General features: G+C 44.1%; 1 protein-coding gene and 3 non-coding genes across 4 annotated transcripts; 2 read left to right on the top strand and 2 right to left on the bottom strand.

The window, feature by feature from the left end:
* The first annotated feature begins 5,341 nt into the window (after positions 1–5,341).
* Positions 5,342–6,277, top strand: LOC133764190 (olfactory receptor 4D9). Its single transcript, XM_062197866.1, has one exon. It carries the CDS (start codon positions 5,342–5,344, stop codon positions 6,275–6,277), a length of 936 nt encoding a protein of 311 aa, XP_062053850.1.
* Positions 6,278–25,370: 19,093 nt separating this feature from the next.
* TRNAV-UAC (transfer RNA valine (anticodon UAC)) lies at positions 25,371–25,443 on the bottom strand. The gene has a single exon. It is a non-coding gene; the product is annotated as a tRNA-Val (tRNA).
* A 204-nt stretch (positions 25,444–25,647) lies between these two features.
* Positions 25,648–25,720, bottom strand: TRNAV-UAC (transfer RNA valine (anticodon UAC)). Its single transcript has one exon. It is a non-coding gene; the product is annotated as a tRNA-Val (tRNA).
* Positions 25,721–25,953: 233 nt separating this feature from the next.
* TRNAR-UCU (transfer RNA arginine (anticodon UCU)) lies at positions 25,954–26,039 on the top strand. Its single transcript is given in 2 exon segments — positions 25,954–25,990; positions 26,004–26,039. It is a non-coding gene; the product is annotated as a tRNA-Arg (tRNA).
* Positions 26,040–26,290: the final 251 nt, after the last annotated feature.

Raw genomic sequence — 26,290 nt, 5'->3', positions numbered from 1 at the left:
TTTTGCTTGAGGTAAGTTTACTCAGTACTCATTTCTGCATCTTGTCATGGGAGCACTACTTGGCTGATGCTGGCTCATTGTGAAGGTGGCTCTGAAGGCTGCAGTCTGTTTTTTTCAAACTCAGTTGTTTTTTCAAAGAAACTTCTGATATCCACTCTGCTAAGTCACTCTGCCATTCTGCTCATTTACCACACACTAGCTTCTATCACCACCATCTTAAACCACATGATATTTCACTTGAATTGCAAAAAAATTTCCCTAAACTCTTTCCTTCATAGCATTTTCTGGGAAGGACTAATTAGCATCAGGAAAAAGTATGGTTGCAGTAGTGAACAGCATTAGTCTTTGGAATAGTCTTTACAATAAACCAACGAATCTTGGTTTGAGAAAAGGCTTTACCAGCCAATACTTTGATGAAATCAATGTTTCTATAACTCAGTTTCCTAATCTATAAAATCGGAATAATAATAACTATTTCACATCAATAGTATATGTTTTGAAAGAGACAAAATGAAGCATTTGGCATTGCACATAAGAATCATCCCATGAAAGTTTTCTAAAAGCAAGCAAAAATTGGCAAACTGGAGTTCCATTAATCTGCCCACATTTCTATAACTCTAAGACCTTGAATAGTGCGTGGATCCCCTGGGGCCTATTATGTATTATGTAGATATTGAGGATTCTTATGGAGAATAATGCTGTATTTATTTTCTTTAAAGGCTTATAACATAAATATATTTACAATTGCAAAAATATTTAATTTTTGTTTTTATAAAGATTCCTTGTAGAAAAAAGAAATTAAAATAGAGGTTTATTTTGGTGCAAAATATGTTTAAGCCATGCATAGTTTAATGTGCATTTCAATAAACTTTATGAAAAACCCTCAAAAGCAAGTGTGTGAGTACAAATATCCTTGATTTCTGGAGAAGTGCTGTAACTTAAGCCCCTAAGAAAAAGGAAATATATCCCCATAAAAGAGATGGCATTTTCCACTTTCCTGAAAGTATTGAGAGGATGGCACTGACCTACAGGGCCAATATCAAATGAACCACTCTCATATAAGCCCCCACAGATAGATCTAGCACATGTAAGGACTAGCAGGATTAGCAGGACTGGGTAGCCACTGGTGAAAATCAGATTCTCAGATGCCATTAATTTCCAAAACAGACGTACAATAATACCTACTCCTTAGAGTCACCTTGTGTTTTAGGAAGTTCTTCTCATCTTGTTGTAGATAAATCACATTAGTGCATGTTGAGAACTGCCTATGCCCTGTGTGCTTCATAATTTCTCATGAGTTCACTACTGTTATTGAGTGACTTGCTCATGGTCACACCAGCTAGGAAGTGGCAAAACCCAAATTGCATCAGTGTTCCAGATGATCCACAGATCTGTATCCAAAATCCAAGTGCAAGACACACTACTGCCCATCAGAATTCCTGACTAGCATGGGGGTTACAAACATTCGATGCACAGATACAGCTACTGTTCCTATCGTCAAGATTATGTACAGTTGCACTTACTTCTCTACAGATTCCACAAGCCACAACATGCTGACAGCACTGTAAACTTCCTAAAGAAAGGACCTATGTTCGAGTCCCCTCTCCCTCCTAAAGACCATCTCAGTATGATGGAAATGGCATACAGAGGAAGAAAAAAAAAAACAGAAAAGAAGAAAGGAGACAGGAAGTGAGGGAAGTGGAGTGAAAAGAGAACAGGTGACACCAGAAAGTCTTAAGCTTGTCATAGTGATTTCCCTGAGCAGATTGTTTTAAAGATTTATTTTTTATTTTATTTGAAAGATGGAGTTAGAGGGGGAGAAAGAGGTCTTCCACCTGCTGGTTCACTCCCCAGATGTCCACAACAGCCAGAGCTGAGCCAATCCAAAGCCAGAAGTTTCTTCTGGGTCTCCCATGTGGATGGGACTTGGGACATCCTCTGTTGATTTCCCAGGTGCATTAGCAAGGAGCTGGATTGGAAGTGGAACAGCCAGGACTTGAATCTGCACCCATATGGGATACTAGCACTACCGGCCAGGGCTTTAACCCTTTGCACCACAGTGCCGAACCCCTGAGCAGATTTTAAAAACCACTGACTTCTTTCAGTATCCAAAAGAAAGATTCTAAAGTGGGCTGCTGTAGTTAATTAAAACAATATGTGTCTACATTTCAGATTAACCAAAGATTTCCATCTGGATGGTTCCTCCACTTTCCAGCCACAGTAAGTACAGTGTGGGGATTCCAACTTCAGGGATTCTGGAGACCTGGAATCTCCTACAATCATTATTCTGAACATTTATTCTTGTCACCTTCTTTTCTTTTTAATAGATTTATTTATTCATTTGAGAGGCAGAGTTACAGACAGAGGAAGGGAGAGACAGGTCTATCCCATCTGCAGGTTCATTCCCCAAGTGGCCACAATGGCCAGAGCTGGGCAGATCAGGAGCCAGGAGCCAGGAGCTTCCTCCTGGTCTCCCACACATGTACAGGGGCCCAAGCACTTGGGCAATCTACCACTGCTTTCCCAGGCCATAAGCAGAGAGCTGGACTGGGAGAGGAGCAGCTGGGACACAAACTGGAGCCCACATGAAATGCCAGTGACACAGGTGGAGGCTTAACCTACTGCACCACAGCACTGACCCCTCTTGTCACCTTCTTAACATAAACATCGAGGAGGAATAGGAGCTCTTATCTCATTTTTCTGTGTGAATTAAAAAGAGAGTGCTGCTTGAGGAAGCTTGGTATTTTAAGAACATTATGAAAAAGAAAATGGAAAAATTAAAATCAAAATCAGCAAAGAATTACATGTTGATAGCAGAGTCACCTACATGACAGAAAAGTTTGAGAATACCTAAAATCCACAAGTAAGGGAGAAATAAAAGGAATTCTCAGCTTGCAACTGGTGAAATCTATATCTACAGGAGGGATCTTCAAAAGGCTCATGGAAAATACGGCTGTGAAAAAACTGGGCATAGTCTTCAAAATTTTTTATCACCAAAATAAATTCTATTCATTCCACAAATTTTCTGAAATACCTTACAACTACAGAACCCCATGTAACTGTAAAAGTAACAGTTATGGCTGGCGCCACGGCTCAATAGGCTAATCCTCCACCTGTGGCACTGGCACACCGGGTTCTAGTCCCTGTCAGGGTGCCAGATTCTGTCCCAGTTGCTCCTCTTCCAGGCCAGCTCTCTGCTGTGGCCCGGGAGTGCAGTGGAGGATGGCCCAAGTGCTTGGGCCCCGCACCCGCATGGGAAACCAGGAGAAGCACCTGGTTCTTGGCTTCGGATCAGCGCGGTGCACCGGCCGTAGCGGCCATTGTGGGGGGTGAACCAACGAAAAAAAAGGAAGACCTTTCTCTCTGTCTCTCTCTCTCACTGTCCACTCTGCCTGTCAAAAAAAAAAAAAAGTAACGGTTATGGAAGTCAGTGATCCATTAAATTTTTCTTTAAGTGAAATTATTCTTCACACATGGGATTAAAATGTTATAATTACCATATGTTTATTATTTTTAACTTTTTACTGAAATATAATATATTCACATACAGAAAAACACAGATAGTGTACAACTCAATGAATTTTTGCACAAACTTAATATAACAGCTTGTTCTATAACAAACGCTCAGATGTGCACAGAACACTATCAGTACCCCAAAAGCATATGTGCTTTCTGGTGTCTGAATTATTCAGCACAACATGACATTTATGAAATACACTTATATTGTTACATACAGTATAAATATTGTCGTTGCTGAATAATATTGTGTGAATTTCACACAACTTATCTTTTCTACTGTTGATGGGATACTGTTATTTTCCAGTTTGAAGAAATGATATACAGTGTTTCTAGGAATATTCAGGGATATGTCTTAGAGTGGCTTTCCCTAGGAGCAGACATATGTATGTTTAATAGATATACATATCCTTAGTAAATATATAACAACATATGGAGAGAAAGAGCATAATATATAATATACAGGTTATACAGTGTGTGCATTTGAATATATATATACATTTAATTTAGTAGATATCAAGCAGCAAAGTAGATATATCAATACACACTCAACAACAGAATACAAAAGCTTCAACTACTCCATGTCTTCACCATCACTTGGTATTTTTGTTTAATTTTATTTAAGGTGAACAAATTTCATGTGTTTCATATATACAGATTTAGGAACACAGTGATACTTCCCACCCTACCCTTGCTCCTGCCCATGCTTCCACCTTTCTTCCTCCTCCCTCTCCTTTTCCCACTCTTAATTTTTACAAAGATTTATTTTCAGTTTACTTTATACTCATAATATTAACTTTACACTAAGTTAAGAGTTCAACAGTATGAAGAAAAAAACACTGTTGCTTTCTCAATTTATCCATTTTGATATGTATGTGGTGGTTTATTCCTGTAATTTTAAATTGCATTTTCCTAATAATTGATGAAGTTGAGTCAACATTTGGATATCTTCCTTTGTGAAGTACTAGTTCCTACCTTTCGCCATTTTTCATTTGGGTCATCTGGGTTTTTTTTTAACTGAACTGTAGAAGTTCTTTCTATATTCTAGACATAAGTATTTTATCAAATATGTGTATTATAAATATTTTTTCTCATTTACAAGTTACCTTTTAGTTATTAATGATGCCTCTTGTGAACTGAAATTTTTAAAAATAATATTAATAATTGGCCAGCGCCATGGCTTAACAGACTAATCCTTTGCCTTGCGGCACCAGCAAGCCGGGTTCTAGTCCTGGTTGGGGCGCCGGATTCTAGCCCGGTTGCCCCTCTTCCAGGCCAGCTCTCTGCTATGGCCCGGGAAGGCAGTGGAGGATGGCCCAAGTCTTTGGGCCCTGCACCCGCATGGGAGACCAGGAGAAGCACCTGGCTCCAGGCTTCAGATCAGCGCGATGCGCTGGCCGCAGCGGCCATTGGAGGGTGAACCAACGGCAAAATGGAAGACCTTTCTCTCTGTCTCTCTCTCTCACTATCCACTCTGCCTGTCAAAAAAAAAAATTTAATAATAAATTCAACTGCATTAAGACATTGTCAGGTTTTACAGTGAAATTGTAATTGAATAGGCTAGTAGACCTGTACGCTCTGTTTCAGTGCCTGCAATGATAGTAAACATGTCTGCTTGGAACACTGTTTCAAAAACCTGGGTAATCTGTCATCAATTGGTGGCATTCCGAATTGTGGGTATGGTATACGTATAGAAGAAGAACTTCCTCTAAAGTCAAAAATGAAAATTTAAATGGAAATATAAAACTAAGTATCATAATATATTGTTTAATAATTTCACTATTATTTCTTCCAGAGATGAACCAGGAAAACGATCTGTGATCCAATGGATCAGGGGAACTACACCAGAGTGAAAGAATTTATCTTTCTGGGAATTACTCAGTCCCGAGAGTTGAGCTGGGTGTTATTTGTCTTCTTGTTTTTGGTGTACATGACAACCCTGATGGGAAACCTCCTCATCATGGTTACAGTCACCTATGACTCTCATCTTCACACTCCTATGTACTTCCTGCTCCGCAATCTATCTATTCTTGACATCTGTTTCTCCTCCATCACAGCTCCTAAGGTCCTGATTGATCTCCTATCAGAGAAAAAGACCATCTCCTTCAATGGCTGTGTCACGCAGATGTTCTTTTTCCACCTTCTTGGGGGAGCAGATGTTTTTTCTCTCTCTGTGATGGCATTTGATCGTTACATAGCCATCTCCAAGCCCCTGCACTATATGACTATCATGGGGAAGGGGAGATGCACTGCTCTCATTGTGGCCTCCTGGGTGGGGGGGTTTGTCCACTCCATTGTGCAGATTTCCTTGTTACTGCTCCTCCCCTTCTGTGGACCCAACGTCCTTGACACTTTCTACTGTGACGTCCCCCAGGTCCTCAAACTTGCCTGCACTGATACTTTTACTATGGAGCTCCTGATGATTTCCAATAATGGCTTACTCAGTTGGTTTGTATTCTTTTTTCTCCTCATATCTTACACGGTCATAATGATGATGCTGAGATCTCATGTTGGAGAGGGCAGGAGGAAAGCCATCTCCACCTGCACCTCCCACATCACTGTGGTGACCCTGCATTTTGTGCCCTGCATCTATGTCTATGCCCGGCCCTTCACTGCCCTCCCCACTGACAGAGCCATCTCTGTCACCTTCACTGTCATCTCCCCTCTGCTGAATCCTATGATCTACACTCTGAGGAACCAAGAAATGAAGTCAGCCATGAGAAAACTCAAGAAACGACTACGGCATTCAGACACAATTTAAATCTGATGAGGATGGGATAGCACCAAAATTTGAAAGTAGATAGTAAATTTCACTTTCTCAAAATGAGAGTACCTTAAAATAAAAAAGGACATCTAAGACTACCACCAAGTCCAAAAGAGGCTGATTGTATAGTATATGCCAGGGACCACGTGGGTGAGAACCACAGGTGAGACTCACTCATGTCTTCCACTATTCACTTTGAACCATCCATTGAATAAATCTTTATAGAAAACATACTATGTTGGGGCTGACACTGTGGCTCACTTGGTTAATCCTCTGCCTGCGGCGCTGGCATTCCGTATGGGTGCCAGGTTCTAGTCCCAATTGCTCCTCTTCCAGTCCAGCTCTCTGCTGTGGCCCGGGAGGGCAGTGGAGGATGGCTCAAGTGCTTGGGCGCCTGCACCCATGTCGGAGACCAGGAAGAAGTACCTGGCTCCTGGCTTCGGATCAGCATAGCTCCGGCTGTGGCAGCCATTTTGGGGGTGAATCAACAGAAGGAAGACCTTTCTCTCTGTCTCTCTCTCACTAACTCTGTCAAACAAAAAAAGAAAGAAAGAAAGAAAAAGAAAATACTATGTGACTGACAGTTGTGAGGATTCAGATTGCTCCAAAAATATTAAATTAGTCACTGCCCAATATGTAAACTCTAAAATGCTTTATTAAAGATATAAGCAAAGTGTTGGGAAACAGTAGGGGGTCTTTACTGAGAGCTTCCAAAGATACTTGACATCAAATAGACCTTTTCAGTGGTAAAAGGCAGAAAACAATCTAAGCAAAGAAAACAGTATATTCAGAGGGAGGAAAAGTTCTTAGAGTGTGCCACATTTGTGCAAAAAGTGAACACAGGTTAGTCATTAAGTAGAATACCTATGGAGTGAAAACTAGTAGTTGGTAAGTTAAATGTACAGCCATGATTTCTACTGGAGAAGGTATATCTGAAAATCACTTCAAGGACATGATTTCCTGTCTGGAAGAAGAAGGTCATTCTGTTAGTGGGAGTATTCATAAGGAAAAATCACTGATGGGTGCAAGATGGTAACTTTGTGAAAAGCTTGAGAAAAAGCAAATGCCAAGCACTCCTATGAGAAGCAGCTGACTCCCTGTTGTACAACAAGATTATTCCATTCACAGACAAGATGGGTCCAAATTTCTCATTGTTTCTGCTCAAAGTGACTTTACCACTTCTTTATTCTTTCCACTCAATCCATTACAAAGCAAAGAAAGGGACCTAAAAAGCGTGAGTTTAATCCATGAATCAGAATTTTCTAGTCTCTGTAGTGACAGGGATGGAGACTTTCCAGAAGACTTCTCTGAAATTTGCTGGAATCTATTGACTTTACTGTACTATATTTCCTACTATGGTAAAGCTCAAGGATGTAACTGGTTCTCAAGTATGGATCAGAATAGGCTAATCATTGTAATAAAAACATCAAAACTGAGTGGTTAACTACAAACTTTTTTTCCTGCTCACATCACAACAGAAAATGAGTGCTGCTCCACACAGTCATTTCGAGATGCATTTTCTTCCATCTTGAGTTTCATTTTTCTCTAGACTTTCTTTAAACAAAAATCTCCTGATTTTTGGAATCATGTCTATTCTTCCAGAAGACAGAGAAAGGGAAAGAGGGTTACAAATTATAGGAAGGAAGATGTCTTTATGGGCCAGTCCTGGAAGTAATGTGGACCATTTCTGATTCCATTCCACTGGCCATTCCTTGCTCATACAGTCCCTCTTAGTTGCAAGGGAGCCTGAAGAATGTAAACAAGTTCTATTTCCAGAGAGAACAGGAAGACTAATGAACTCTAGTGATCTCTTCCACATGTATGACTCACTGATAAGAATTCACAATTGAGTTACATTACAAGGATTGAGACACTTTCTCGAAGGGGATTATCAGCCAAATGAAGAGCTGGTTTTTTGAAAAAATGAATAAAACTGACACACCATTGGCTCATCTAACTAAAAAAAGAAGAGAAAAGACCCAAATCAATAAGATCAGAGATGAAAAAGGAAAGGTAACAACAGACACCACAGAAATAAAAAGAACCATCAGAAATTATTACAAAGAGTTGTGTGCCAGCAAACAGGGAAATCTATCAGATATGGATAGATTCCTGGACACATGCAATCTACCTAAATTGAGCCAGGAAGACATAGAAAACCTAAACAGACTCATAACTGAGTCAGGAGTTGAAACAGTAAAAAAGGGCCTCCCAACAAAGAAAAGCCCAGGACCAGATAGATTAACTGCTGAATTCTACCAGACATTTAAAGAAGAACTAACTCCAATTCTTCTCAAACTAACTATTCAGAACAATTGAAAAAGAGGGAATCCTCCCAAATTCTTCCTATGAAGCCAGCATCACCTTAATCCCTAAGCCAGAGAAAGATGCAGCATTGAAAGAAAATTACAAGCCGGCGCCAGGGCTCAATAGGCTAATCCTCCGCCTGTGGCACCCAGACTGGGACTAGAAACCGGTGTGCCAGCGCCACAGGCAGAGGATTAACCCTGCAAGATATAGGCACAGGCAAAGACTTCTTGGAAGTCCTTGGGCCCTGCACTTGCAAAGGAGACCAGGAGGAAGCACCTGGCTCCTGGCTTCAGATCAGCGCGGTGTGCTGCCCACAGTGCACTGGCCACGGCAGCCATTGGGGGGTGAACCAACGGCAAAGGAAGACCTTTCTCTCTCTCACTGTCCACTGTCCACTCTGCCTGTCAAAAAAAAAAAAAAAAGAAAGAAAATTACAGACCAATATCCCTGATGAACATAGATGCAAAAATCCTCAATAAAATTCTGGCCAATAGAATGCAACAACACATCAGAAAAATCATCCACACGGACCAATTGGGATTTATCCCTGGTATGCAGGGATGGTTCAATGTTCGCAAATCAATCAACGTAATACACCACATTAACAAACTGCAGAAGAAAAACCCTATGATTATCTCGGTAGATGCAGAGAAAGCACTTGATAAAATTCAACACCCTTTCATGATGAAAACTCTAAGAAAACTGGGTATGGAAGGAACATTCCTCAATACAATCAAAGCAATTTATGAAAAACCCACGGCCAGCATCCTATTGAATGGGGGAAAGTTGGAAGCACTTCCGCTGAGATCTGGTACCAGACAGGGATGCCCACTCTCACCACTGCTATTCAATATAGTTCTGGAAGTTTTAGCCAGAGCCATCAGACAAGAAAAAGAAATTAAAGGGATACAAATTGGGAAGGACGAACTCAAACTATCCCTCTTTGCAGATGATATGATTCTTTATTTAGGGGACCCAAAGAACTCTACTAAGAGACTACTGGAACTCATCGAAGAGTTTGGCAAAGTAGCAGGTTATAAAATCAATGCACAAAAATCAACAGCCTTTGTATACACAGGCAATGCCACGGCTGAGGAAGAACTTCTAAGATCAATCCCATTCACAATAGCTACAAAAACAATCAAATACCTTGGAATAAACTTAACCAAGGACATTAAAGATCTCTACGATGAAAACTACAAAACCTTAGAGAAAGAAATAGAAGAGGATACCAAAAATGGAGAAATCTTCCATGCTCATGGATCGGAAGAATCAATATCATCAAAATGTCTATTCTCCCAAAAGCAATTTATACATTCAATGCAATACCAATCAAGATACCTAAGACATTCTTCTCAGATCTGGAAAAAATGATGCTGAAATTCATATGGAGACACAGGAGACCTCGAATAGCTAAAGCAATCTCGTACAACAAAAGCAAAGCCAGAGGTATCACAATACCAGATTTCAGGACATACTACAGGGCAGTTGTTATCAAAACAGCATGGTACTGGTACAGAAACAGATGGATAGACCAATGGAACAGAATAGAAACACCAGAAATCAACCCAAACATCTACAGCCAACTTATATTTGATCAAGGATCTAAAACTCATCCCTGGAGCAAGGGCAGTCTACTCAATAAATGGTGCTGGGAAAACTGGATGTCCACATATAGAAGTGGGAAGCAAGACCCCTACCTTACACCTTACACAAAAATCCACTCAACATGAATTAAAGACATAAATCTACAACTCAACACCATCAAATTATTAGAGAACACTGGAGAAACCCTGCAAGATATTGGCACAGGCAAAGGCTTCTTGGAAAAGACCCCGGAAGCACAGGTAGTCAAAACCAAAATTAACATTTGGGATTGCATCAAATTGAGAAGTTTCTGTACTGCAAAAGAAACAGTCAGGAAAGTGAAGAGGCAACCGACAGAATGGGAAAAAATATTTGCAAACTATGCAAGAGATAAAGGATTAATAACCAGAATCTACAAAGAGATCAAGAAACTCCACAACATCAAAACAACCCACTTAAGAGATGGGCCAAGGACCTCAATAGACATTTTTCAAAAGAGGAAATCCAAATGGCCAACAGGCACATGAAAAAATGTTCAAGATCACTAGCAATCAGGGAAATGCAAATCAAAACCACAATGAGGTTTCACCTCACCCCGGTTAGAATGGCTTACATACAGAAATCTACCAACAACAGATGCTGGAGAGGATGTGGGGGAAAAGGGACTCTAACCCACTGTTGGTGGGAATGCAAACTGGTTAAGCCACTATGGAAGTCACTCTGGAGATTCCTCAGAAACCTGAATATAACCCTACCATACAACCCAGCCATCCCACTCCTTGGAATTTACCCAAAGGAAATTAAATTGGCAAACAAAAAAGCTGTCTGCACCTTAATGTTTATTGCAGCTCAATTCACAATAGCTAAGACCTGGAACCAACCCAAATGCCCATCAACAGTAGACTGGATAAAGAAATTATGGGACATGTACTCTATAGAATACTATACAGCAGTCAAAAACAATGAAATCCAGTCATTTGCAACAAGATGGAGGAATCTGAAAAACATCATGCTGAGTGAATTAAGCCAGTCCCAAAGGCACAAATATCATATGTTCTCCCTGATGGGTGACAACTAACCAAGCACAAAAAAGGAAACCTGTTGAAGTGAAAAGGACACTTTTAGAAACACTATGAGAAATATATGAGATCTTTAAAGTGCTCATAGAAAATGTATATTCTAAAAACACAGATATGGATTTCAAAAAAATTGTTGCACCAAAATTAATATATATTTTAATTGTTTTTTCATGGAATTTTTGAAGTATCCTTGTAGCACAGTAACAATAACAATAGCTAGCATTTAGTGAGAACTTCCCATGTACCAGGCAGCTAGATTATGTGCTTTATATAAATTATCTTATTTGAAATCCCCAACATCTCTTGAGGGTAGGTACGGTTATGATCCTGAACAAGACCAAATAACTGGCCCAAGGTCCCACAAAAAACCAACAGTAAGACTAGGATTTGAGCTCAGAGTCTCATTCCAAAACCTGGGCTTCAGAAGCTTATTTGGGGTATTTAAGTATGTGGAATATCTTTGCCAATCTTCCTCTAATGATCACCATCTCCTCAGTCACACCAAAGTCCTTTCCCACAGCCAACCAGGGTTACTCTGCATGAACTACGAAATACTATGCAAGTGATGGTGCACCATTTCTGAGATTCAGTTATAAATGGAGGCTTCTGTTTCGGGTACTTTCTCTCTCTTTCAGCCCTGGGAGCAACCAGTTTCGCAGAGCCCTGCGGAGGGGTTCCTATGGTGAGGAACTCAAACCTTTACCAAGATTCACAACAATAAGACTGAAAGTGAATCCTTCAATGCCAGTGGAACCTCAAACGACTGTAGACCTGGTGACATTTTGACTGCAGTCTCATGAGCCATCCTGAGCCAAAAGCAACCAGCTTATCTGCTTTCACTTTCCTGAACTTCAGAAACTGTGTGAGATAACAATTTTGCTTGTTTATGGTCACTTGCTGTGCAGCAGTTGATGACTTCTATATAAGAGTCCTGCCATGTCTCAGGATGATGGTTCTAAATAGTAATGCTGATGACACAGTACTGAAGAGGTGGACATAGAAGGTACAAGATATTCATAGCAAAATCAAACCTAAAAGAGTAAAAATAGGGGCTGGCACCGTGGTGCAATAGGTTGATCCTCCACCTGCGGTGCCAGCATCCCATATGGGCGCCAGTTCTAGTCCCTGCTGCTCCTCTTCCAATCCAGCTCTCTGCTATGGCCTGGGAAAGCAGTAGAAGATGGCTGTCCTTGGGCCCCTGCACCTGCTGGGAGACCAGGAGGAAGCACCTGGCTCCTGGTTTTGGATCAGCGCAGCTCCAGCCATTGCAGGCATCTGGGGACCGAACCAGCAGAAGAAATACCTTTCTTTCTGTCTCTCCCTCTCACTGTCTGTAACTCCACCTCTCAAATAAATAAATAAATTCTTTTTTAAAAAAAAAAAGAATAAAAATAGTTAGCATTTACTGAAGAAACCTGGTGTACTTCCAGACCTGCCACATGGGATATTTCATTTAATCTTCACAGATGAGTAAACACAGAAGCATTGAATAAGTAGCAATGGTAACTAGAAATAACTAGAAAATGGCAGAACTAAGATATTAAAGTGGCCACTCTGGGTTGCAAAGCCCATTCTTCTAACCTTTACCTTAGACTGCTCCCAGAAATTCTTGACTTCAGCCCCTTTTCTTGCCACCACCAATGAGCTTAAAGTTAAACATCAAAAAACAAAGCCTGTAGATTGAGGGTTATGGTTCCTGAGGTTAAACCAGGCTGATGCACAGAATACAAGCTTGTCTAGTCACAAAGTAATTGGAGGGCAACATGATTGAAACCATTGACTATTAAGGCTACCGAGGATTAGAAGTCATCTAGATAGGCGGACCCATTTAATGCTCTTCATGTGCTGTTCAGACTCTGCTGCCTTCAAAAGGACTCGAGGCAGCAAATGCTCCCATTTCACTGATGAAAGCCTGAATCTCCTGGGGTACCGATGCCTTTAAATATTTACCACTGCTCTATGAAGGCTCTGGGGGTGGCATCAAAGTTCAAGTCTCCCAAGCTGATGCCTTTTCTTTATACAACATTACTTTCTATCATAGTTCAAAACAAAAGCAAAAACACCACTCATTATCTAAAAAAGCTGCATGTGTTCTGTCTGATTTTTTTCCTTTAAATTATTTACTCTGAAGAAATACCTGGCCCTTTTAAAAACCAAAAAAGTTTGAAAGCTATGACATCCTTTGAGTATGATGGATGAATAGATAATAAGAAGAGTAAGTCTAGATATTTTCTTTTGTGTTGCTTGGGCTTCAAAGGAAAGAGCACGGGGGATAGTCCGCACAGAGAAGTTCTGTTCTGATGAGAAAATTAGAAGCAAAATGCAATGAAATCCAGGCATCAAGGTGTGAGCAGCAAGACCAGAGCTTGGCCTCCACACAGCAGAACATGAAGGCAACAACTACAAAGGCCTGTCAAAGACCAATACAGCCAAATACCAGCCAGGGCTGAACACAGATTTTATTCAGTAACTACTGACAGGAGGGGAAAGCTGAGCTCCTTTTGTGCAGAGGTATTTGGACTTTGTAAAGGGCAAGTAAAGGACGGGGCTGTTCAGCTCAGCAGAGTGAGAGTAATGGAAAAGTACCAGGGGCTGGTGTGTTAACGCCATGAGGCAGCTGTGCCTGCTAGATGGTTTCATCGAAGCTACGCCCTTCCAGTCCCAAAGAAATGGCTCTCAGGCCCTTGAGAGAGCTACTTCCAAGCTGCAAGAGATACATATTCACTATTGTAAGCCCATTCCAACAAATGCTCTAAGAAAGGGGGGTTTTCATCGGGGACAGTGAATTCTCCTGGCAGCTTTGAGCTTTTCTCAGACAAGCATTTTTATAGGGGCTGGGGTCAAGGTAGGCACATGGCCTTATGCAATTAAAGCTACACTACACTTAGGTGATGTGCAGGGGCATGGACGGAGCTGTTAGGTGCTGAGTGCAGTGCTCAGGAGTGATTTGGGGGGATCACGGAGATTCATTATGGAGATGGTTTCACTACGTATATATGTCAAAACTCATCGAATAGTATTTTTTCCATTTTGTTCCTTTTTTATATATAAGGTGAACAAAATTTTTTTTTTGACAGGCAGAGTGGATAGTGAGAGAGAGAGACAGAGAGAAAGGTCTTCCTTTTTGCCGTTGGTTCACCCTCCAATGGCCACTGCAGACGGCGCACCGTGCCGATCCGAAGCCAGGAGCCAGGTGCTTCTCCTGGTCTCCCATGCGAGTGCAGGGCCCAAGCACTTGGGCCATCCTCCACTGCCTTCCTGGGCCATAGCAGAGAGCTGGCCTGGAAGAGGGGCAACTGGGATAGAATCCAGCGCCCCAAGCGGAACTAGAACCCGGTGTGCCAGTGCCGCAAGGCGGAGGATTAGCCTGTTAAGCCACAGCGCCGGCCAAGGTGAACAAATTTTATGTATTTCCTATACACAGATTTAGGAACACAGTGATACTTCCCACCCTACCCTCTCTCCACCTTCCTTTCTTATCTTTTAATTTTTACAATGACATACAAATAGTGCCTTTTTTTTAACTTTTATTTAATGAATATAAATTTCCAGTGTACAGCTTATGGATTACAATGGCTTCCCCCTCCCATAACTTACCTCCCACCCGCAACCCTCCCCTCTCCTGCTCCCTCTCACCTTCCATTCACATCAAGATTCATTTTCAATTCTCTTTATATACAGAAGATCAATTTAGTATAAAGATTGCAACAGTTTGCACCCACATAGAAACACAAAGTGAAACATACTGTTTGAGTACTAGTTATAGCATTAAATCACAATGGACAGCACATTAAGGACAGAGATCCCACATGAGGAGCAAGTGCACAGTGGCTCCTGTTGTTGACCCAACAAATTGACACTCTAGTTTATGGTGCCAGTAACCACCCTAGGCTGTCGTCATGAGTTGCCAAGGCTATGGAAGCCTTCCAAGTTTGCCGACTCTGATCAGATTTAGACAAGGTCATAAAAGACAGAGTGAGGATAGTAACCAATGATCCTAAGAGTGGCATTTACCAGGTTTGAACAATTATACAGCATTAAGTGGGGAAGAGGACCATCAGTACACACAGGTTGGGAGTAGAGCCATTGGTGGTAGAGTAGAGGTTATGATTACAAAGGAATGAGGCCCAAGTGCACTAGACAGGGCCTAGAACAAAGGACAGAGTCATTATTAGAGGAGCTAAGAAAGGTGCTGTCTAAGCTACAATGAAGTTTTCTGATTGAGAGGCAAATAGAACCTGACAGAAGGGGCTTGATAATAATCTGGTGGGCTTTAGGCCTTGTAAGTTAAGAGGCCCAGACCTATCTATCTCTTCACATGGCGTACATCCTCAGGGAGGTGTGAACCTCCTAGGGGGAGGCACTCTGTTGACTTTCATTACTTGGCTGGCCTGGGAGGAGAGCTGGCCAGGTAAAGGCAGGGGGCATCTCTAACAAGAAATTTACAGTTCTGCCTGCAATGTTGCTGACCCTACTTGACCATCCCCTTAGCTGCAGTGGTCACTTTGGAAGTTGGGCTGAGTGAAGGGCTTTTCAGCTTAGAGCCAATAAGATCTGTGGCTCTGACCTGGGCATCCTTCGACTCCAGGGCAGGTCCATTTCCAGTGATCCAACTCTTGGCAGAGCTGCCAGGGCTCTTCACAAGCTGACTTCTGCTGAAGCCCAGGCTTACCACATTGAAAGCCACTGCAGTGGACTGTCCTGTTGGGTCTCCTTGAGGGCAGATCACTGTACAGATCAGCCATTAATAGGCCTGCCACCCATTGCTTCTGATGCCGAGCTTCCTTTTCCTCCTGGTTTGTGTTAAAGCAGACCAGAGGATGCAAGTCAAGGGAGTGCCCGTGTCCCATCTCTAATCTTCGGTGGCCTGGACTACAAGTCTATAGTCACAGGCATGTTCTGTAGTAGTTTTTCTAAGGTAGACAATGCCCATGATGAAAATTATATTCTCACTTTAAAACTTTCTTTCCCTTTGGTCTGAAAGGGAGGTTTCTTCTACTTACTGTTTACTTCGCTGATTTGAGTTTTCAGCTCCCAACTTTAACCTAGCCATTTCAGCCATTTGGAGAACCAGTGGATGGGAGCTCTCTATATATAGATATATATCTGTCTCTCACTTTTTGTCTCTCAAAACTTAAATTAAGGGGCCAGTGCTATGGCACAGCAGGTTAAAGCCCTAGCCTGCAGCACTGGCATCCTATATGGGAGCTGTTCAAGTCCTGGCTGCTCCACTTCCAATCTAGCTCTCTGCTAATGTACCTGGGAAAGAAGCAGAGGATGGCCCAAGTCCTTGGACCCCTGCAACCACATGGGAGATCCAGAAGAAGCTCCTGGCTCCTGGCTTTGGCCTGGTAGTTGCGGTCCTTTGGGGAGTGAACCAGCAGATAGAAGACCTCTCTGTGTGTCTCTATCTTTCTCTATGTAACTCTACCTTTCAAATAAATTAAATTGTTCAAAAAAAAAAAAACAAAAATAACACACACACTTACACACACACAGATATACACTGAGTTTCCTCAGACTGGATGGATATAAAGTATACATAAAAATCTATAATTCATGAAAATGTGTTTTTCTTCTCTTTTGAGGTGTGTTGCCTGACAACAATATTTTAACTTCGTATTCTAATATATGATATTTAAATTTGTGATGAATTTTTCAACATCTCCCACATCTCCCAGATCTACTGAGTAAAACATTACCACTAGAGGGAGCCATTCCTTTTCTGGATTTCTCCTTTGGACATAAGATTGTCAACTTTTTGATTTTTATACCGAGAGATGAAACACCAAAACTCATCATATTGGCTTTCCTTCCATTAAAATTCACATCTGTTTCTTAGGATTGGAAATTACTTTCTACATGAATTCTCATGTGGCTCAAGAGGAGTAGCCTCTGTACCTGTTTTCCAGGGGTACTTCCTATGCAGTCCTGTGAGTCTAAGGCCACACAGATTAGAGCTGAAAACTGCTGGGGCACCCCACGTGCTGCCAGGCCAGTGATACGCAAACCTGAATGGGCGTAAGACTCACCTGGTTAGCTGATGAAAATACAAAATTCCAGTCACCATCTAAGAGATACCAGGAATGGGTTCATCTTAAATCAACACACTCTCCCCTCCCACCCAGTCTCCTATGATTCTGATGCAAATGGTCTATATATCGCATTTGGTCAATGTTGTTTAAACTGAAGGTCCTGAAACTTTAAAGGGTGTGATATGATTTTAGTAGGTCTGAATTCGATTTTTAGAAATGAAATAGAATAGCCCTGAGTAGAATAAAAACATCACAAAATCATCTACTATATTTCTTAGACTATAAAAACAAAACAAATGGGAGGAATGAGAGAAAGTACTTGCAAACCAGATAGCCGATAAGGGGTTAACATCCAATATGTAAGGAATCCAAACAATTCAAGGGGTAGCTGTTCAGCCTAGCATTGAAAATGTGGTTGAGATGCCTGTGTCCCATACCGTGCCTCTGGGTTCAAGTTTTGGCTCTGCTCCTGATTCCAGTTTCCAGCTAATCACACTCACGGGAAGCAGCAGGTGATGGCTCTTGGGTTCTGGAGTGAGTTCCTGGTTCCTGGCTTTGACCTGGCCCAGGGCCAGCCATTGTGGGCACTTGGGGAGTAAACCAACAGATGGGAGCACTAGCTCGCTCGCTCGCTCGTGCTCTCTCTCTCTCTCTCTTTCTCCCTTGTAAATAAATAAATATTTAAAAATACAAAAAAAGACAGTTATGGCATAATGGGTTAAGTTGCTGCTTGGGATGCCTGAATCCCATACTGAAGTGCCTAGTTCGAGTCCCGGCTGCTCTCCTCTTCCAATCCAGCTTCCTGCTAATGTGCCTGGGAGGCAGCAGAGGATGGCCCAAGAGTTTAAGACCCTGTCACTCACCCGGGAGACCCAGTTGGGGTTCCTGGCTTGGGGCTGGCCCAGTTCTGGCTGTTGATAGGCATTTGAGGAGTGAAAATATTTCTCTCTCTCTCTCTTTCTCTCTCTTTCCCCTTCTCTCTCTACTGCTCTTTCAAATAAATAAATAAATATTTAAAAAAGAAAGAAATGCAAAAGCAAAAAAATAAATTTTTAGATGGGAGTGCTCCATTGCCTACTTTACCATAAGAGGACAGAGAGAAATGGCCATTAGTGAGAGGAAGCAGGCCCTCACCAGACATGAGATCTACCAGTGCAGATCAAATCTTGGACTTGCCAGAACTGTGAGAAACAAATGTCTACTGGTCATAAGCCACCTCATCTGTGCTATTTTTGCTGTAGCAGCCCAAATGGACCAAAACAACTGGCTTTCCTGGGCCTCCAGCTTAGAAGCAGCAGATGTGGGACTTCTCAGCCTCCATAAATACATGAGAAGCTCCATAATAAAGCCTTTGCAACATCCCCACATAGACCCTACTGGCTCTATTTCTCTGGAGAACACTGACCAATACAGGCATCATGTCAAAGCCTACCTGGGTTCCAAAACCAAGCCACTTACCTGTTTCTGTCCCAATAGTTTTTCCCCTTTTCCAGAAAAATCATATGAATGCAATCATATAGCATGTAGCCTTTTATACATTCATTCCGCTTGGCATTTAATCCTGGCTGCAGCTATCAGAGACGTATTCCTTTGTACGGCTGTACCACCATTTGCTTATGTATTCACCTGTTTAGTTTCCTTCCATTTTTGGAGATTTTAAATAGAGTTGCTAAAAACATTTACATATATACAGGTCTTTGTATAAACATGTGCTTTCATTTCTCTTGGGTAAATACCTACAAGTGGGACTTCTGGGTCCCCTAGTAAGTGTTTTTAGTTTTATAAGAAAGTCCTAAACTCTTTTCCTAAGCGACTATATGATGTGCATTATCACAAGCAATGTATGAGAGTTCTAGCTGCTCCTCATTCTTACCTACACTTGGTTTTGTCAGGGGTGTGTGTGTGTGTGTGCGTGCATGTTTTAAGATTTTATTTATTTATTTGAGAGATAGAGTTACAGACAATGAGAGGTAGAAAGAGAGAGAAAGGTATTACCTCTGCTGGTTCACTCCCCAGATGACCACAATGGCCACAGCTGGACCAATCTGAAGCCAGGAGCCAGGTGCTTCTCCTGGTCTCCCTTGCGGGTGCAGGGCCCAAGCACTTGGGCCATCCTCCACTGCACTCCCAGGCCACAGCAGAGAGCTGGCCTGGAAGAGGAGCAGCCGGGACAGAATCCTGCACCCCAACCAGGACTAGAACCTGGGGTACTGGCGCTGTAGGCGGAGGATTAGCCAAATGAGCCGTGGCACCGCCCAATTTTTTCCATTTTTCATAAGCTTTTTTATTTATATAAATGGAACAAATGTCATGTATTTCATATATATAGTTATAAGAACATAGTGATACTTCTCACCCTATCCTCCCTCCCTTACTCTCACCCTTCCTCCTCCTTTCTTTTTTTTCTTTTATTTTTGCAATGACACATTTTCAACTTACTTTATCTTACAAGTAGTAAGTCAAAAAAACCACTGTTTCTCAGGCATATAGAAAAGGGCTATATGGGGGCCGGTGCTGTGGCAGAGCGGGTGAAGCCGCCACCTGCAGTGCCAACATCCCTTATGGGCACCTGTTGAGTCTTGGCTGTTCCACTTCCGATCCAGCTCTCTGCTATGGCCTGGGAAAGCAGTAGATGATGGCCCAAGTCCTTGAGCCCCTGCACCCATGTGGGAGATCCGGAAGAAGCTCCTGGCTCCTGGCTTCGGATCGGCACAGCTCCGGTGGTTGCGGCCAGTTGGGGAGTGAACCATCAGATGGAAGACGTCTCTCCCTCTCCCTCTTCTCTCTTTCTCTCTCTCTCTCTGCCTCTCCTCTCTCTGTGTAACTCTGACTCACTTGCAAATAAATAAATAAATCTTTTTTAAAAAGTCAAATTTATTTGTCTCTTAAATGAGTACCTAAATATTAATTAAATAAAAAGAACAGGTTCTAGTGTCTACAGTTCAGTAGAGTGGACTACAATTTATTATAATTTACTATATGTTATAAAGAACCAGAAAAGAAGGAGTTCATTTGTTCCTAACACAAATAATGATAAATTTTTAAGGATATGGAAATGCTAATTATCCTGACTTGATCATTACATATCATGTGTATGTATTCAATAATCAGACTGTACACTACAAATATATGCAATTATTATGTCAATTAAAAACTTTAAAAATTACTGGAAAAATGTCAAACTAGCCAAAAAAGAAATCCAGATCAATAAATATAAAGATTAAGTATTACTGTAGCATTTTCTTAGTATTTTGCACTAACTAAATACTTTCATAGTCTCAAGCTTCTACAAAAATGTGCCAATTCGGCTGGCGCCGCGGCTCACTAGGCTAATCCTCCACCTTGCGGCGCTGGCACACCGGGTTCTAGTCCTGGTCGGGGCACCGATCCTGTCCCGGTTGCCCCTCTTCCAGGCCAGCTCTCTGCTGTGGCCAGGGAGTGCAGTGGAGGATGGCCCAAGTGCTTGGGCCCTGCACCCCATGGGAGACCAGGAGAAGCACCTGGCTCCTGCCATTGGATCGGCGTGGTGCGCCTACCGTGGCGGCCATTGGAGGGTGAACCAACGGCAAAAGGAAGACCTTTCTCTCTCTCTCTCTCTCTCACTATCCACTCTGCCTGTCAAAAAAAAAAAAAAAAGTGCCAATTCAGCAGAAGTAAAGTCACTACCATACCCTCCAAAAAGTCTATAATTTACGGATGACACTTCCTCTTAAAAAGTTTTGCTAAACAGCAATCACAAAGGTTTTCTCCCTTGTCTTCTTTGAGGGGAAATACCTGATAGTGTCAGGTACTTCAATTCACTCTAGGATAAACCCTGCCCTTTTGAAGATTAAAATGCAGCATCTCTAACAAAACATCCCCCTGCAAAGGGTGTGCTGTGTTTAGAAATCCACAAAGACAAGCTCCAAAAACACCGATATTTTTTTCTTCAGCAGTTAAATTTCTATTACTACAGAGGTTGAATTAAATCAACTGAACAAGACGACCAAGATTTTAAACCACCGTTATTAGAAAACCTTTTCCTCAGAAACACATTTAATTCCACACGCATGAACCGTGTGCCTGTGACAGCCTGAGGTGTGGAGAGGCCAGGCTCCTCTGAGCCCTCAGCCCCACTAGTTCCAGATCTTGGCCTCCTTCCTCTCCTGTCTGCCCAGGACCCACCTTTAGCATGGATCCTGCAAATTCAGTTTATCTGGAATTTCTTCCACCCTTTGTAGGGGACATCCTTGGCCCGCCTTCAGTAAGAATCCTGATGAGGTTAAGCCTCTGCCTACAATGCCAGCAACCCATATGAGTCCCAGCTGCTCCACTTCCAATCCAGCTCCCTGCTAGTGTGCCTGGGAAAGCAGAGGAAGATGGCTCCAAGTCCTTGGGCCCTGAACCCATGTGAGAAACGTGGAAGAAGCTCCTGGCTCCTGGCTTCTGTCTGGCTCAGCCTCGCCATTACAATCATTTCAAGAGTGAAGCAGCAGATGGAAGATCTCTCTCTGTCTCTCTCTCTTACTCTCTCTCCTTCTCTCTATCTCTGACTTTCAAATAAATAAATATTTAGGAAAAAAAAAAAGAATTCTGTTGAGTCAGTATAGCCAGAATACTCCTTACTCCTGATGTCTCCTCTTAGTAATTTTCCATCCACTGACAACCCCCCAACCCTCAGCCCCCACCAACTCTGCTTCCTGGCTACAAATCCCCAGCTGTCTGCATTGTATTTGGAATTTACCCAATCCATCTCCCCTGTTGCCACAATCTTGACACCAATGGCAATAGTCCTGAAAAAAATTTTCCATGCTGTTTGAACAAATGGCAGAATAATTTTTTAACAGAAACCGGGAGTGTGAGAGGGACGGATATAAAAATAAATAGTGAGATGCCGTGACCCTCATGGGTTTAATGCCACAAAATTGATGGGGTTAGAAGGAGTGACCTGTTCTACTTACACTGGGGTTGACCTCAGAAAGACATTACACAGGAAGTTGTATCCAAATTGTCATTAATGGGGAGCAGCTTGGTCTTTAAAGATGACAGTGAGGAAGAAGGGAAGGTACCAGAAGTGGCACCAAGAACTGGGGCGCTGGGGAAGGGTGGAAATGGGACAAGAGGCAGGCTAGAGAGGGACAGAAAGTTGCAGAGGAGTTTCAAGGGAAAGGGCCTGGGGAACAATTTACCCTTCAGGAAAGTCTTTGGCCACTTCTTGAAGCTCACATTAAAGACGGGCAGGACTAGAGACAGGGGCACAAACGGCAGCACAAGGTAGAAATGAAGAGACCTGAACTGAGTACAGCGTGGAGGACATGTGGATGCAGAAAGGAATCTGCAGGCTCTGGTGCCCGAATGGTGGGATGTAGAAAGTGAGAAAGAAACAGGACAACTGCTTAATGTCTGTCAGGGGTCATGCATGGCAGATAATGAGGACCACTCACCAAGGAGGGAAATGCAGAAGAAGCGCAAGTTTCGGGGCGAAATTGCATGTTCTGTTTTGGACAACACACACTATGAGTTCAATTATGCCATTGCCTCCCCAAAATGTACATGTCAAAGTCCCAACCCCCAGTAGCTCAGAATGAGAATTTAATTCTTCACAAAGGTAATCAAGTTAAAATGTGAGCATTAGGGTAAGCCCTGATCCAATAAACTGGTGTCCTTACCAAAATGGGAACACTGGGTGCAGACATGCACATAAAGGAAGATGATGTGCAGAGATACAAGAAGAAAGTCGAAGAGACAGGCCTAGCAAATTGAGATCTGACTTGCTTAACACTTTACATTTGCCAGAAAAAGCCACATCATTCTGCCCAAGCTGCATCAGATTTATCTAGCAAAACAGTATAGGAGATGACACTTATTCAGTGCTCACCATGTGCAGAACATCCAAAAAACAAGGGTGCATCAACAAAGTTCATGCAAAAATGGAATTAAATGATAATGCACATTCTCCACAGATTTTTGAAGCCCCCTCGTAGCAACTCACTAAATTATCTAAAGAATCATGTGAGCTAATCCAGATTTCACAGAGGAGGAAACTGCATGAAGCAACCAAACAGCTAGTCCAGGGTCACACAACTCAGACTGGGTATGGACTGTGCCAAGCTCACAGGACCAAAAGACAATGAAGAGAAACTGAACCATAGCCTGGCACAGAAGCCTCCATGTTGAATCTCTTAAGGTCTATACCACACTGTACCCTTTGTGAGACAAAAGCTAACCTCGCCTGTGAAACACAGAAAAGCAAAAGGAACAGGGCGTGATGAACCCAAGGAGCACAGCAGGAAGGCCTAGGTTAGCAGAGCTAGAGAAAGTTCAAACAAAAGGACATTAAGCGATATGTAAGAGGCAGGACCAGCTTAATTTCTGGAATCTATGTGACTTTATCAAGCTGGTAGATCTATCTACACACATACTCACACACTCACACACCTCCAGAGTGCTATACTAAATTCCTTTCCAGAAATCCGCCTTCTCTATCTCATGGCAAACCCAGTTTTTAGCAATTTCACATAAACCAAAGATACAAACATTAGAAAAGGTTTAACTACATAAAAATCATGAAGTTGTCCAGTGGGGCTGGGGGTCTTGAGCCCCTCAGTTATAAGTAAAATGAGATGGGACAGAGAGCACTGGAGTGGCCACCACAGGGTCCTCTGTGAGCACTGGAGTGGCCACCACAGGGTCCTCTGTGACATGGGATGGAGAGCACTGGAGTAACCGCCACGGGGTCCTCTGTGACATGGGATGGAGAGCACTGGAGTAACCGCCACGGGGTCCTCTGTGAGAGGGGACGGAGGGCACTGGAGTGGCCGCCACGGGGTCCTCTGTGAGATGGGACAGAGAGCACTGGAGTGACCACCACGGGGTCCTCTGTGAGACGGGACGGAGGGCACTGGAGTAACCGCCACAGGGTCCTCTGTGAGACGGGACAGAGAGCACTGGAGTGGCCGCCACGGGGTCCTCTGTGAGACGGGACGGAGGGCACTGGAGTGGCCGCCACGGGGTCCTCTGTGAGATGGGACAGAGAGCACTGGAGTGACCGCCACGGGGTCCTCTGTGAGATGGGACAGAGAGCACTGGAGTGACCACCACGGGGTCCTCTGGGAGACGGGACGGAGGGCACTGGAGTGGCCGCCACGGGGTCCTCTGTGACATGGGATGGAGAGCACTGGAGTAACCGCCACAGGGTCCTCTGTGAGACGGGACAGAGAGCACTGGAGTGGCCGCCACGGGGTCCTCTGTGAGACGGGACGGAGGGCACTGGAGTGGCCGCCACGGGGTCCTCTGTGAGATGGGACAGAGAGCACTGGAGTGACCGCCACGGGGTCCTCTGTGAGATGGGACAGAGAGCACTGGAGTGACCACCACGGGGTCCTCTGGGAGACGGGACGGAGGGCACTGGAGTGACCACCACGGGGTCCTCTGTGAGATGGGACAGAGGGCACTGGAGTGACCACCACGGGGTCCTCTGTGACATGGGATGGAGAGCACTGGAGTAACCGCCACAGGGTCCTCTGTGAGACGGGACGGAGAGCACTGGAGTGGCCGCCACGGGGTCCTCTGTGAGACGGGACGGAGGGCACTGGAGTGGCCGCCACGGGGCGGGCCGGACAGTGGGCTCGCGAGGCCACGCAGTGCCTCTCCAGAGCTTGTACCGTCCGCAGTCCGCACTAATTAGGCCAGCGCGGCACTGCCCGCCTGGGGACGATCTGGCTGTGCGTCATCCCCAGAGCTGTAGTCCGGCCCAGCGCTGGCGGGGAAGGGACAGCGAGGGCTTCTGAACCGATACGAGAGTCTTCAGATAGCGCTGGGGTGCGGGCTCGGAGGACCGGGCAGCCGCACCCCAGCGGACCGGGTCGAGCGACACCGCGACAGCAGGGCGGCCCGGCAGTGCGCACTGCGCAGGCGCAGCGGCGCTCGCGCCGGGAGGAGCCGCCCGGACCTCCTCAGAGCCGCCCGCCGCGGCAGCCTGGGAGGCGGAGCGGGCGCCGGGACGGGCCGCTGCCGCGGGGCCTATGACCCTCCACCGGCGCGGTCGAGGTGGCGGCTTCTGCCGCGAAACAGCCGGCCCAAAACAAATAAACGACACCATGGTTCCACTGGGGCTCGAACCCAGGACCTTCTGCGTGTAAAGCAGACGTGATAACCGCTACACTATGGAACCACGTGGTAAGAAGATGCTGCAGAGTTTAGTAACTGGAGACGTTTGAATGATGGGCGCTGTGTTAGAGATTTGCTGTTCGGGACTGGAAGAGACAAGGAATTTTAAAAGAATTTCGTACCTGGCGGCACTGCTTCCAGGAGGAAAAGCGGAGTTCTGCCTGGGAAAAGAGAACAGTGAGCACCCGGAAAAGGGCAGGCCGCCCCGTGGTTCCACTGGGGCTCGAACCCAGGACCTTCTGCGCGTAAAGCAGACGTGATAACCGCTACACTATGGAACCGCACGCTGGCTCCCTGCGCTACAGCTTCTTTAACAAGGCGATGGAGGAAACCTAGACTCGCGCCCGGAGCGCCTGCGCATTGAAAGCAACCTTCAAAAGGAGGCCGGGTCTCCTGGCGCAGCCGGCCTGGGCGCCCCCGGCCCGGGGACCGAGCCTGAGGGGGAGAGCGCGGGTTTCCGAGTCCACGCCCCTCCTGCGCTGATGTTCGCTGCTGGGAGGCCCCCAGCGCACTTGGCTCTGTGGCGCAATGGATAGCGCATTGGACTTCTAGACAGACGGAGGCATTCAAAGGTTGTGGGTTCGAGTCCCACCAGAGTCGCTTTTAGTTTGATTTCCATTTAAAATAAAATACCTGTCCTGGACGGAGGAGAACATCCAGCCTGACTCACCGGTTCTGAGAAGCACGGAAATAAACCCCTGTCCTCATGCTCCGCGTCGCTCTAAGGTGTTGGGAATTCTGCTGCGCGAGCTGTTCTCACTCGTTTTCTTGTTTCTGACGACGAGGTGAAGAAATCAGCGAGATAGAATAAAAGTCACTTTTTTCTCCGTATTATTTCTCTTACATCGGAA

Source organism: Lepus europaeus, chromosome 7 (genome assembly GCF_033115175.1).
Source record: "Lepus europaeus isolate LE1 chromosome 7, mLepTim1.pri, whole genome shotgun sequence".
Lineage (NCBI taxonomy): Eukaryota > Metazoa > Chordata > Mammalia > Lagomorpha > Leporidae > Lepus > Lepus europaeus.
This window is presented reverse-complemented; position numbering and strand designations above follow the sequence as displayed.